At 37.0% G+C, this 14,323-nt stretch overlaps 1 protein-coding gene across 1 annotated transcript in view; it reads right to left on the reverse strand.

The window, feature by feature from the left end:
• The window catches only part of SEL1L (SEL1L adaptor subunit of SYVN1 ubiquitin ligase), a 52,853-nt gene that overhangs the window by 9,116 nt on the left and 29,414 nt on the right, over positions 1–14,323 (reverse strand). Inside the window, exons 10-18 of the mRNA XM_019646263.1 lie at positions 11,988–12,044; positions 9,809–9,877; positions 8,316–8,393; positions 7,196–7,258; positions 6,030–6,117; positions 5,565–5,713; positions 4,647–4,812; positions 3,544–3,618; positions 2,618–2,790 (exon numbers count right to left, since the gene is read on the reverse strand). Of these exons, the coding sequence (XP_019501808.1) occupies positions 2,618–2,790; positions 3,544–3,618; positions 4,647–4,812; positions 5,565–5,713; positions 6,030–6,117; positions 7,196–7,258; positions 8,316–8,393; positions 9,809–9,877; positions 11,988–12,044 (918 nt within the window). The remainder of the gene's footprint in view (positions 1–2,617; positions 2,791–3,543; positions 3,619–4,646; positions 4,813–5,564; positions 5,714–6,029; positions 6,118–7,195; positions 7,259–8,315; positions 8,394–9,808; positions 9,878–11,987; positions 12,045–14,323) is intronic.

A 14,323-nucleotide genomic window follows, 5' to 3' on the forward strand; every position in this document is an offset into this window, starting at 1 on the left:
TCCTCCACAACTAGACTGAAGAACAAAAGGACAGCAACTTGTCTGTTCCCCTCCCCGAATAAAATCTTTTTTAAAAAAATTTATCTATCAATTATATCGTGAATTATTTATTCCAATTATAAACAATTCTCATCTTATTTAATACTTAATATTTTTCTAGTTGTATTAGATGCTGGACTGATTAGTTTTTAGTAGTGTGAATATCGTTTTCATTTAAAAAATAAGAAAAATAGGAAAAGGTCATTACGATGTCTTTTAAAAACTAATGGAGTTATTGTGATTTTTATACATAATTATTTATTCTTAATAGTTGAATCCCAGAGTTCCCTCTCCCCACTCTTATGCCTTTTATCACTTTCTTTATTCACCAGAATTATATAAGCTATATGTTATACATATTACATAACAAATTAAATTATGAGATGAGAAAAGCCATTGATTAGTTTCTTGGTTTATAACCTATTACAAAAACAGACTGTTAGAGTTGTATCACTTTAATCTTGATTGCCTTTAGTAAGTTATTACTAGGTGTAGCCCATAAAAATCATAGCATATGTGATTTTTATATTAGACATCAAACACATTAATTTTATTTAAATTAAAAAGTGAAGTAACTTTCTGATAGAAACTAAGTCTGACCTGGCTGACTGATCTGACAATGAGGAGAGGCTTCAATAACTATGTTACATGGCAGAGACGTCCCATAATCTGAATGCACTCAGTCTGCACCTCCAGAGTCTTGATCCATGACATTCAAGTACTTAATATCAATATCAATGTGAAACATCAAAACTTACATATTGGAATTAAATTAATATTCAAATGTGATAAAATAGAAAGCACTTTGACTAAAAATAGTGCATTCAGAAAACAAAATAAACAACTTTTCCTTAAGCACATTCGGTCAGAATAAGGGTTATAATTAGCTATTTGATAAGCCTTGGTAAAGTCTTTTAGGTATTCCTCCCAGAAACTGAGTAAGTGAAGGACTCCAGTGATCAGGAAATACATCTAGATTACAAGTCTCTAGATTACTTTCTGAAGACAAAACTGAAAAGAGACCTACCCAAACTGTCAGGTGACAGATCATTAAAAATAATTTTAGTAACAGGTCACTCTGATCTTTGACAGATGTTATGGAGTAAATGTCTGCGTCCCCTGCAAATGCATACTGAAAGCCTACTCTGTAACAAGATGGCATTAGGAGGTGAGGCCTCTGAAAGATAATTAGGTTTGATGAGGTCATAAGGGTAGAGCTCTTGGGAATGGAATTAATGTTATTTTAAGGGTCCCCAAAGAGCTTGCTGCTTCTCTTTTGCTTTCCTCAGATGAAGACAAGAGCAAGAAGACGGCTGTCTATGACCCAGGAAGAGAGCCCTTCCAGACACCAAATCTGCCAGCAGCTTGATCTTCAACCTTCCAGCCTTCAGGACTGCGAGAAATAAATTTCTGTTGTTTAAGCCACCCAGTCTATGGTATTGTTATAGCAGCCCGAAATAAATAAGACAGCACAGGACTCTAAAGTACTTCAAAGAATTAAGTGACTCTGCTATAATAAAATTCTTCCCATTCCCACATACTAATTTATGTGAACAAGGTTCCAGTCATACATTTATACAAATGAAAAATAGAATTAATGCTAAATTGACTCAATGATACTTAAACTAATTAAAAACAATGTTCCATTCATCTCATTAAAAAATGCATTTTCAATAATTACCACAAAACAGAATTTTATCAAATTTATACTATTATGTTGATTTTATCAATAGCATATTAATATATTTAATCAACTATGACTAATAATAGCTCAAATTTTTTTCTTAACACTTAAGAGCCTATAATCACAGGATATATACAGATAAAAACAATGGAGTGAGCGATAAAAGATGTAAGCACTAAAAACATTACATTAGTATACAATCTACAGAAATAGTGGACTAAAAATATAAATTCAGGAAGAAAAGGAAAAGACACAACTTTGCTGTGTATTTAAAAAAATATTAATAATGAGTGTATCAAGTTTAATTGAAATCAATTTAGAGGAATTTAACCACTTTATTTAAAAATGTTCATGTTTAAAATAGCTAGAACTTAGACCCTTTGAAACTTATGAAAAATTTTAAATGTCAACCTAAAATGTACAGGGTGACACAGTTTTTCAAAATTCTCTTAAGGATACACAGGCCCAAAGGCCACAGATCTAAAGAATGTTAGACTTCATTAGGAAGGTTAAAGATTCAGAAATAAATTTATCAATAGCGAACATCTTAATTCATTTCAAAATAATTTAGAAATAATAGAATTTGTCTGAAGATGGACAGATAGTTTCTCAGACAAGGGGTTATCCACAGAGGCAGCACTGCATTTCTGTTTTCATGAATCTGTCCTTGGGTCACTATCCTAAATGTAACATAATAAATGGCTATTAATGTGTGTGTGCTGGGAGGTGAGAGAGATGCAAGGGCAGTCTTTTGAAATATTACGAAACTGTTTTATAACTTAGTACATAAATCTGAGCACATTCCAACGAAAGCATATTTCCTATAAAAATGCAGAGGTTTCTCCCAAATTACAACTTTTATTATTCAAACGTTTGTTCTAAAGCCATGCTCACCTGTTTAATGCCTAGTCCCTTCTCATGCATATATCCCAGGTTAAACATAGCTTGTGCACTGTGCTGCTGCTCAGACGCCAGCCGGTAGTGAATAAATGCAGTCTCATAATCCACATCGGTGCCAAATCCATAGAAATGGTAGTCTCCAAGCTTAATTCTAGCCACAGTATAGCCTTAAACAAGTTAAATGCAAAACTGCCAATAAATAAAGTGTGTTTAAAACAGACCAAACTGTTATTTCTCTTCCTATTATGTTTACAGAAAACAGAACTTTCATTTACAGTACACAAACTTGACAACAAATCCCTGAGCCAAGCTATAAATTCAGTAAAAATAGAAACTAGAAGTGTTGCTCTTTTGAAGAAGACTTTGTAATACTGGGGGAGAGATAAAACAAGGTGGGTGGCACTCCCTATTTCACGAATAGTACTCTTTAAATGATCATGTACTATTCAATCATGTCATTTACATTTCAAATAGCTGAACTGGACCATTGTTCAGGCTTAGAGAAGACACCAGCAGACATGTGCAGAACAGTATGTGTGAGAGATAAATATTCAAATGAAAAGTAGGGGGGAAAAGTTAAAATGTTTTGGGTTTTAGACTAATCTGTTACACATCCTATTTGAGTCTCATTTTACACAATATACTGGCCTCAAACTAAAAACCAGACAGTAAACCATAGCATGCTATAAATGTCCAGTACAAAGACCTTGTAATTCCTTTTAGAAACCCTGGGACTAGAACTTTCATTTTAAGACTAAATACCAATCATGATGCAAACAAGTTAAGCAATAGTATCTCTGCTTAATTTTAAGGTGATGAATAACATGATTTAATTTTTATGGAAGATTAAAAAAATAAAAAATAATAAGTAAAGGTCCCTGGGTGAAGCTCTTATGCTTTAGAATGACCCAAGTGCTCACCTTGGGAGGCAGCCCTGTTCCAGTGCAGCAAAGCTCTGGGGTAAGTCTCATTCTCACCGACAATGGTGGCTTCTCCTACAGGGAAAGATGTTAACACAAATCAGCCATTGCAGGAAAGGCTCTAGGCTTTTAGGCTTCATTTGCAAACCAGGGTGGATATATACAGCATAATTTAAACAAGAATTGGGATATAACAAATGTTAAATGAAAAAAGTACTGTACTAAAATTAAACAAGTATTAAATAATATACTGAATTCAAAGATCACTGCATTTAGGACAACACTACTTCCTGTTTCATCCACAGAACCAATAATGAGACTGACTACTAACCACTTCCAGGGATCTACATCCTGTTGGAGAAACAATGTTTTTGTGCCTGCTGTATTTTGAAAAAATGTGTTGACTGAAAGCAGCTGATTTTAGGATGACTGTCAAATCTATTTCTACTGTAAGCTCTACAAAACTAACTTTTTTTTTTTATAGATTTGACCTGTTGGGGAATTGGGGAAGGGGACTAGCCAAGTTGCTGTTCTTCAGTCTTAGTTGTGGAAGGTGCCAGTTGCCATCTGGTTGCCTGTTGGCAGTTTGTGGCCTCTAAGCTCAAGGTGCCATGTTCAGTCTTAGTTACCGGTGGGCACAGCCACCATCCTATGTGGGAGTTGAACCGGCAGCCTTGTTGTTAAGAGCACATGCTCTATGCACTGAGCCATCCAGGTGGCAGCTCAGCTCAAGGTGCCGAGTTCAATCTTAGTTGCGGGTAGGTGTAGGCCATCATTGAACAGGCAGTCTTGTTAAGAGCACGTGCTCTCACCAGCTGGGCCACCCTGCCAGCGTCACTGGCTCACGTAGGAATCGAACCGGCAGCCCTGTTGCTCAGAGCTCGCGCTCTTGAGCTAACTCTTAACCAACTGAGCCACTTGGCCGGCCCTCTACAAAACGAACTTTGATGGCTTAGAGCTCTGAGGTAAAATAACTTAAGCATGTGTAGTAAGTTCTATTTACAACAATAAAGAAGTTTCTTCGTGGCTTTCATTCTTAAACAGGTTAACCTGATATGAACCCTTGTAATCTAAGCCCGAGGCAGGACTAACATGAACCTTACTCTGATCAAGAATGAAGGCTGCGTTGCTTTGTGCCACTTCATAGCCTTGTTCGGCCAGCAGCAGGTACTGAATCACTGCGGCATTGTAGTCGCCATCTTTGTAGCTGTTATAGGCTGCCATAAGCCTCTCGGACCAACGGCCCCGCTCACATACATTCTTAAACAACTGTGAGAGCAGGAAAGAAAAAATAAATCAATAAAAAAGAAAGAAAAATATGCCAGAAAATCATGTTTCACTTTGGCTACAAATGGCTGTTAAGCATGCTCTCTCAACGTCTGGCAGTTTTATTAAATATATATAACAGTCTGGGATATTTGAAGCTTTCACTTAGTCTTTAGAATAGGTTTATGTGAATAATAGCAAACAAGTATACACCATTTATGCTGGCCAAGCACGAGTGATTTATGTACAGTACGTGTATTAACTCACTTAATCCCCCTTGAAGTCCATGGGGGAGCACTCTATGAGGTTAAGTCCTATTAATAGCCCCATTTCACAAGTGAGGTTTATAAACTTTGCTTAGCATTTATCAATGTACTTCTGAAGTGCCAGTTATGAGAGCGCTGAAGAGGAAAAGTTCCAATTAGGAGATATTAGCATTCCTCTTTGCAACATTCACTTAACATACACTTTCTTGACAATGGCTATGCCTCAGATACTATCTTACATGCCAGGGAGACTGCCGACAACAATGCCTGCCCTTATAAACACTGATTCTAGTCGGGAGGGACGAGTGAAATAAACAAGTGTGACACAACACACAGACCCCAGAGTCTTCCCTCAGTATACCAATGCCAGTCGGCTGAGTCTGTTTCTACTTCAGAAGAAGTCACACAAAGAAAACCTGAATTAAAATGGTAGACTTTCCTACTGGGCAAGTTAATTTCCTGCATAGAAGTTGGTAGAAAAGCCCTTACCTCCACTGCATTGTGACATGACCGCATCACACCTGTGCCACTAGCATGCATCTGTGCTAAGTTATAGAAAGCCAAGATATGGCCTCCCTGAGAAGCTAAATTAAAATACTTCAAGGCTTGTTTATAATCCCTCTTGACTCCAATGCCATCTGTAAGGAAAATCACATGGAAGGTCAGAAATAGTCTTAAGATTTAGCTGAAGCATCAGAGAAGCCTTATATACGAATAAAACTAAATGAAATTCAGAATTCTTACTTAGGGAAGATGTGAATCTTATTAGTACAGGTCTGTATATTAATACATAAAAGCATAAATTACAATAAAAAACAGGGTGCACAAATCATTGAACTGGGAGGACATTCAGCCAGAATTTGATTGCTCTCATTTCCATATCATAGCAACATCTGGTGGGAAATTGGTAATTCAGATCCCAGTGTATCCATCCTTAATTCCAAGGTTACTTACTATAGTACATAGAGCCAAGCTGCAGCTGCCCGTCCACCCAGCCTTGTTCAGCAGCTTTCTGGAAATACTTCAGTGCCAGATCATAATTCTGTAGAAAAAGAGGTCACATGACCACATGATGAAAAAGCTCAAAAGGCTGACATGTTCGGAAGTGAGGAGATTTATTCTTTAAAAAGACCTAACAAAGCACACATAAAATATTCTCCAAGAACCATTAAAAGGACTACCTTCAAATTTTTTATATTCTACAGATGGTAATATACTTTAAGTCATAAAGGGATTGATATTTAAGACATTGAAGAAAAGCAAATAAGAATTTTTGAAAAGCAATTTGCATGATTACTCACGGAAAGTAAACAACACTTAGTGGAACACAAGGACAGGATTTAAGAAACAGTCATATCTTTTCTACTAACCAACCAATCCTTTTTAAGCCTCAAGTTTTCTAATATTTAATAAGCATAATTATTCTCTCCTCATTCGTTCCTTCTCTGTGTACATATTAATCATTATATGATTATTAGATTTCAAATACTATATGTATTCACAGAGAAAAACTGAAACAAAGATCACTGCTGAATTTTAGTATTTTAAAATGACTAGAAGGAATCAAAATGAGACCACATTACTGTCTCTTGTGCTAGGGAATGCCTATAGATTAGAATCCTAAACCTAGCTCCTAGTTTCAAGTCCAAATGAAAAGAATTTACTGCTTAGAGAGATCACAGGGAGGGGAGGGGAAGGGAGGGGAGGGGAGAGGAGGGGAGGGGAAGAGGGGAAGGAGGGAGGGGAGGGGACGAGGGGGGGAATAAAGAGCTTCCCTCCTCCTAAACGGGAGAGACTGGAGCCCTTTCTTAGGCTTGAGTGGCCATCGCGAGGGAGAGGTCTGTCTCGGAGGGCAGAGAGCAGGTAGCGTAGAGAGCACAGATGGAAGAAGGAGAAACAGCTTCACACCTTCAGAAAGGGCCTTTCTAACACGGCAGTGGGTATGGCAGGTACAGGGTGAGGAGTGGGTTGGTAACCAAACTCGGAGACAACAGGAAAAGGTTTAGGTTTGATCATAATGAAATGACCTACCTAGGCTGACTGGAAGCTAGTTAAAGAATCCTTTCCTACCTCCCCAGCTGATTGCTTGTTAAAATCAGAATGTTAGATGGAAAACTTACAACTTGAACTCCTCTCCCGTAGAGGTAAGCCATTCCAAGCCCACTCTGTCCAACTGGGTTGCCCTGCAAACCAGAGACAGAGTGAAAGGAGTCATTAAAAAGTGGGCAAGACCAAATGCCTACAAAAGGGATAATTTACAAGCATAATCAAAACATGTCTTAGCACTTTTCAATTCAAAACAAAATTGTCTCCTTCCCATCAGGCTAAACATAATACTGACTTTTAGAGATTTGAGGGCTTTCAATAATTGGCTGAAAAAAAGTAAATAGTAAAATCACTTAGAATTAAACTTAGGTGACTAACCCCTATGACCATCTGTTCCAAGATTTTATGATACAAAACATGACTAATGTATTTCATCTTTTTAGGATAACAAGTAGGTCACTTTTGGGGTAGTTTTTCATTGGTAACCTCCCTCCCCAGTAAAGATGCCATAGGATGGAGTCAACAACCACATCATACACAGCAGTAATATTGGGATCAGGTGGCAAAGATATGCTTAAGATTACTAGAGGGTTGCAACCAAAGATAATCATTGTTTTGAGACCTGAAAGAGAAAAATCTAGAATTCATCTAAACTCAGAGGGATGGAAGGCATCTTTAAAAAAGTGTTCCAGCACTCCTTTGGGAAATGCTCAACTGACATTTGGAACTACAGTAACATGTAGTTGGCAAAGGTAAGGTACACGCTGGAGGCATACAGGGTCTTAGGTACTCTCATATGTTGCTTTCCCTGGGCCAAAGAAAGCCTAAATTATGTATTGTGATTATGAAAAGTACCCAGTTATGTAAGTTTTAGACCACAAGTTGCAACGCAGGTAAGGTAAGTAACAGAACTCTCAATTCCATTACTAAAATCAATATTTCCCTGATCAGGAAACTTCTCAATGAAATTTAGAGAGAGATTTACTATTGAATAATCTGATCCCTAAAAAAAATAATAAATTGCTTTTTATTGGGAAGGTATTTTCTAGTCAATTCATTCGCATGAATCATATTTACGTAAATGCTTTCAACAATTTATGGCATGAGTTAGTTATGATTAATCCTTCAACATAATCAGCTTATTTATTAAAATAATAGTAATACATTTCAACACCCTGAGTCACGAACTCTTACCATATCAGCAGCTTTCTTAAAGTAATGAAGAGCTGTCTCATTACTCTGGGGTACAATATCACTTCCCTCTGAATACATCTGGAAAACAGACCCCAATTTTATTAAGATCTATAACCCTCTCTCCAATTACATTTTTCTCCTATTTTATCTCATTCTGGTTTTTTTAGATCTCAGGAAATCTTTCAACAATTTCTAAATTCCCCACAGGATAATTCAGAATTAAAAACAAAACCTTAAAAGTAGACATTTTTATATTACTATATATTCTATGTTATATCAAATTTATGACTTACCTATAAACATAAATATACAAAATCAATTTATAGATCAATCTCAGGAGAAATCTTTAACTCCAATATGAATCTTTTTTCTCACTCTATTCCAGGGCAGTTAAATGGCTGATAAATTGCTTGGGATCGATGATTAAATGGGGAAAGGAAAGCTGTCAGCAATGTCCACTTTCTGTTCTACTCAACCACTACTTTTCCTAGGTTAGGATAAAGGGTAGGTCTTAAGTCCAGGAAAAGAAATAACTCAAAATAAACCTTTCATTTTAAAAGGTTTCAAGCACCGAATGATTAAGAGTATCAGATATGGAACATGATAAAGGACCAAGAGAAAGAGGAACAGAATGACTAACACTGTTTTTACCTACGTACATAATAAGGAAACGACAAAGGACATCGTTTTGAGGTAGGGCTACTTAGTGATTCAGAGCAAAAATTGAAAGGGCTCAAATGAAAAGCTGTTAATAGCTTAATAAAAATTGTGGGAAATACCAATGTCTGTGCTATAGAGGCTGAAATGTCTGAATGTAAAGTTCTCAGGTCCCAATTAACTAATTGTGATCATGTGGCTAATATTGATTACATTTTTCTATTTGTAAAACCTTTGAGATATGTTCTATCTGACCCTCCTAACCTTAGGATTTGGTTACAAATGAAAATATGCTTTGGTTTACACTGTATTAGGTGTAAACCAATGAAAAAGAAAGTATGAGATTGGGCCATGACATATAAAATGTATTCGTTAAGTCTCTCGACTTATGTGTCTCCTTGCTTGAAAAAAAAACCACACTGAGAGATGGGTGATGGCTATCACATATAAGACCATTAAAAGGTCTGAAGACAAGTTCCAACTAAATCCAATTGCCTCTATTCAGCATGGAAGGTAAGAGGCAATTATGACAGAAAAAGGCACAACATAAATTCCTCATTTTTGCATATGATACATAAAAAGTAGGTGCTCAAATGGTGAGAGCTAATTGCAATGACAAATTAACATACTGATGAGCAAATGCTATGTTATGTTTAAGTTGCCTAGGAAAATGCCTCAGAATAGCACTGCCTGACGACAAGATACAATAACCTTGCACTGGAAATTTTATTTCCAGTTTATTTTTGGTAAATTGTAGATCCTGACTATGACATGCACTGACTGACTATGCAAACACCTCTTGCTATTACGTAATACACTCCCAGGATGTACCGTACCTTTCCCAAGAAGGCCATCGCATGTGAATTGCCAGCATTAGCTGCTAAATTGAAGTAGTCAAATGCTCTCTGTGAGGAAAAAATTTATTAAAGTAATTAGTTTTTAACAGAATCTGCCCTTGGCCTTTAACCAAAATAATTATTTCAGGAACATTTAAAAAAACCTGGTTATACTGCAGTCTCTCAGTTGAAGTGAATGGCATCTATTGATTGCTCAAGGTACCCACCCCCTCCACTCACATCCAATCCATCACTAAGCCCTGTTCCTCTTACCGCCACATACATCTTGAATCCATCTACTATCCTCCATTACCACGATTCTAGTCTAAGCTGTGTAATCTCTCACCTGAACTTCTGAAACACTCCCCTCCCTGATCTCCCTCCCTGCTTTTATTCTTGGGGTCATCCAAAGCGACTGTTCTTAAGTCTCAACATGCTGGTCCTTACAGCCCCCAAACTGATGCTGGACTATACTGACGTAATCATCAGACTCTGTCCACCTCAGTAATGCTGCATCTTGCTCTTTGCACTCTGGGTGTGCCAGCCTGTTCCTGCCACAGGACCTCGGCACATACTGTTCTTTTTGGCCTGGAATGATCTTACCTTCAGGCTCAACTTAAATGTCATCCATCTCTCCTCAGAGACAACTGCCTCCTCCCACTCATTTACCTGTTGTTGGACCCTTTAGTTCTCCTTAGTAATAACAACCACCGTTTATTACATATTTTTTGGTGTGATCATTTAAAAAATACCTAATGCTTCTATTAAACTTGAAGCTCTGTAAGGACTCAAGGACCAAAGCTATTCTGTCCAGCACTGACTCCTGAATGCCTAGCAGTGAACAGCACATAGTAGGCCCTCAGATATTTGTTGAATTAAGGCAGCTATGTATTGGGAGCTCCTTTTCTTTCTTCTGTGGAGCTGGTGAAATCATCTATCATCGTGTAGTTGCTTCACAGGGAGGCAGCATACACCATCACAAGTATCTCATGACTCCTGTGTAAAAGGTATGCAGCAAACTCTTATCCAGAATTCTGTTCTCTCACTTGACATTTTTATTAACCAGGTCATCTGATGCTTCACTGGACTAATGACATATATTTTAATGACTTAAAAGACAATGAAAGTTGTCAAAATGCCGTCTGAATTTTTAAAAGGCACAGATATTTGGACCTTATGCTTTAGCAGAGGAAACTTAATTACATAATTAATTGATTTACAATGGACAAAGGCCATAAGGAATACAGAGTTTCAGGAACCATAACTGTGGTTCAGGACTTATTCCTGGAGTGGGGTTGGGGTCAGGGGAGATATCAGAAGAGAAACTGGAGTTGAGTCCTGGAGGATGACTAGGAATTAGCTACCTGAAGAAAGGAGTTGGGGTGATATTTACTCTAGACAGAGGGACTAACTAGCATTCCAGAGGTCCTGAGAAAGAGGTTTTTGATATTTTCAAAGACCTGAGAAAAGGTCCGTATGCCTGTGATTCAGAAAAGTGAGGGGCTGGTAAGGTAAACAGAGATGGGTTCAGGGCCTTGGAGATCATGTTAAAGGCTTTGGTCTATAAATAAGCCGAAATTGTGGAGCACTCAAGAGTCTTAAGCAAGGGAACCACACAATCAGACGTATGGTTTACAGTTGACAGGCTGCTGCTTAGGAAATGCAAGCAGTAGATGACTCACACAAGTGATAGGTGTACTGATGGAAAAAAGAGAAGAGATGAGCGATATTCAGAACATAAAACAGACAACAGTGACTGGATACAAATGTGACAGCTAGACTTGCAGAAGCTCAACAACAAACTTTCTTCAGTTCTGTGAAATATTTTCTAACAGGAGTTTTAAGTTATACTTCAATCACATACCTACAGAAAACAAAGACATTGTTTTCTATTTGTTTTAAAAACAGATATATATATATATATATATATATATATATATATATATTGGGCAACACTGAAAACTAGGTTTTAAAATTAATCAAACCTTTCCCACCCCGACGAAGTATAATCACATTTTTATTCTTCACCTTCCTCAGGTGTTAGACCATGAAAGTTCATTTGTGATGGTTGTCTTAGCAACACAAGCTTGACACTGTCACTGGCTTAGCAGAAAACACATCTGAAGAATCATTTCTTGCTACAACTGGAAGTGCAAAGCCTCAGGAACAGGAAAGTTACCTGATGATTTTGTTCTACTCCACGCCCTCCATGCAGATGGAGCTGTCCCAGACCAACCTGAAAATTAACAAAAATTAGGCAAAAGTACATGGTAGCATCTGGAATGTAATTAAACCAACAAGAAATCACGTGGTCGTAAAAAGTTTCTAACTCAAAAAACGAAAGCTTTAGACCTAACTCCTGAAGATATTATGACACTTCAACTTCCATTTTTTAAAAACTAAAAAATATCTGCTTTTAATTATACGGTATCTTTCTGAAATGGAGGGGAAATGAAGGCATTTTCAAACAAACTAAAACTGAATTTGTCACCAACACACCTATTCTAAAGGAAACATTAAAGGATGTTCATTAGGAAGAAGGAAATTTATCCTGGGAAACTTAAGGATGCAGTAAGAAAGAACAATGGAAGGGCACATTTCTGAGTAAATCCAAATTACGTGGACTGCAAAAAAGAATAATACCTTGTGGGGTTCAAAAATATGTAAAATTAAAACATATACAGGTACTCAAACCAGAATAGGGTAAGAAAGGAGAGAAAAAGGAACATGGAAAAGCAAAATAAAAGCAAGCGAGACAGAAAATGAAACCTAAATATATCATTAATTACCTCACTTAAGACCGCCAGAATGGATAAAAATTAAAACTAGTCATATGATGCTTACAAAAGACAGCTTAAACAGGGGAAGGTTAAAAGTACAAGATAGAAAAGGTAGTCCATGTAAATTAAATACTAACCAAAAGGAAGGAGTTTAGCTATGCTAGTATCAGGCAAAGTACGATTTAAAGCAAAAAAAACATTTCTAGAGATAAAAGGACATTTCATAGTATGAAAGTTAGTTCCACAGAAAGGTAATGACATTAAGTCTGTATGCACTCGACATGGCCTAAAACATATAAATAAAAATTAACAGAACTAAGAGGAGAAAGAGACAAATCCATATTCAGAGTGGGAAATTTAAATAATTTAGTGTCAGAACTGGACAGAAACAACATATTCAGAATATTTGAACAACAGGATTAAGAAACATGACTCTACTGACACATAGAACACTACATCCAATGGCTACAGAATTCATATTCTCTCTTGCACATAGAATATTTGCCAAAACTTACTGGTGCATAATGCAAGTCTCAAAAAAAAAAAAATCTCAAAAAACTGAAATTGTACCGAGTACAGTCTGACTACAATAGACTAAACTAGAAATCAACAAAAAAATATAAGTAGAAAATCCCCATGTATATGGGAACTAAGCAATTCACTTCTAATTAAACATGGGTCAAAAAAAATCACAATGAAAAAAGAGTTAACTATAATGAAAATATGACAGTGGGAGAATGAATTCTACCAAATATCAAAATTTATAAAGCTATGAAAATTTAAGACAGTATTAGTACAACAGATGTACAAGAAGACGCGCAGAGGGTGATTTGCAATAGCCCAAATCTGAGAAGAATAAAATGGATAAATAAATTGTGGGGTTTTCATAGTGCAATACCATATGGCAATGCAAATGGATGAATTACAGCTACATGACAACACATGGGTTAATTTCAGAAACACAATGCTGAGCAAAAGAAGCGGATACCAAAAAACAACAACAACAAAAACCATGCTGGGTTGTTTTTTGTTTTTTGTTTTTTATGTAAGATTTGAAAGCAGACCAAACCAATCTACAGTGTCAGAAGCCAGCTCAGTGGGTCACCTATGGGGAGAAAGGAGGGGTTAATAAGAAGAGTTCCATTGGTGCAGCCATTATGGAAATCAGTATGGAGGTATCTCAAAAAACTGAAAATGGAACTACCGTATGACCCAGCAATTCCACTCTTGGGTATCTATCCAGAGAAACCCAACATGCTAATTCAAAAAAATATATGTACCCCTATGTTTAATGCGGCGCTACTCACAATTGCCAAGACTTGGAAACAACAGAAATGCCCATAGGTAGATGACTGGATTAAGAAATTGTGGTACATTTACACAGTGGAGTATTACTCCACCATAAAGAAGAATGAAATCGTACCATTTGCAATGATATGGATGGACTGAGACTATTAAGTGAAATAAGTCAGTCGGAGAAAGACAAATACCATATGATTTCACTTATATGTGGACTCTAAAAAACTGAATGGGCGAGGAAAGTGAACAGAGGTGGTCTCAGAGATGTGGGGGTGCAGTTGATGGCTGTTGGTTAGGGGGGTGGGGATGAGGGAGAGAGGGAGGGGACTGGACAGCATAAATACGCAGCTGCAGTGTTGCCATGGGGACATGGGGGACAGTTCGAGGAATGTAATTGATAATGTTGTGAATATTTTGTAGGGTGTCAGGTGGTCAC

This window comes from Hipposideros armiger, unplaced genomic scaffold (genome assembly GCF_001890085.2).
Source record: "Hipposideros armiger isolate ML-2016 unplaced genomic scaffold, ASM189008v1 scaffold_99, whole genome shotgun sequence".
NCBI classification, from domain to species: Eukaryota; Metazoa; Chordata; class Mammalia; order Chiroptera; family Hipposideridae; genus Hipposideros; species Hipposideros armiger.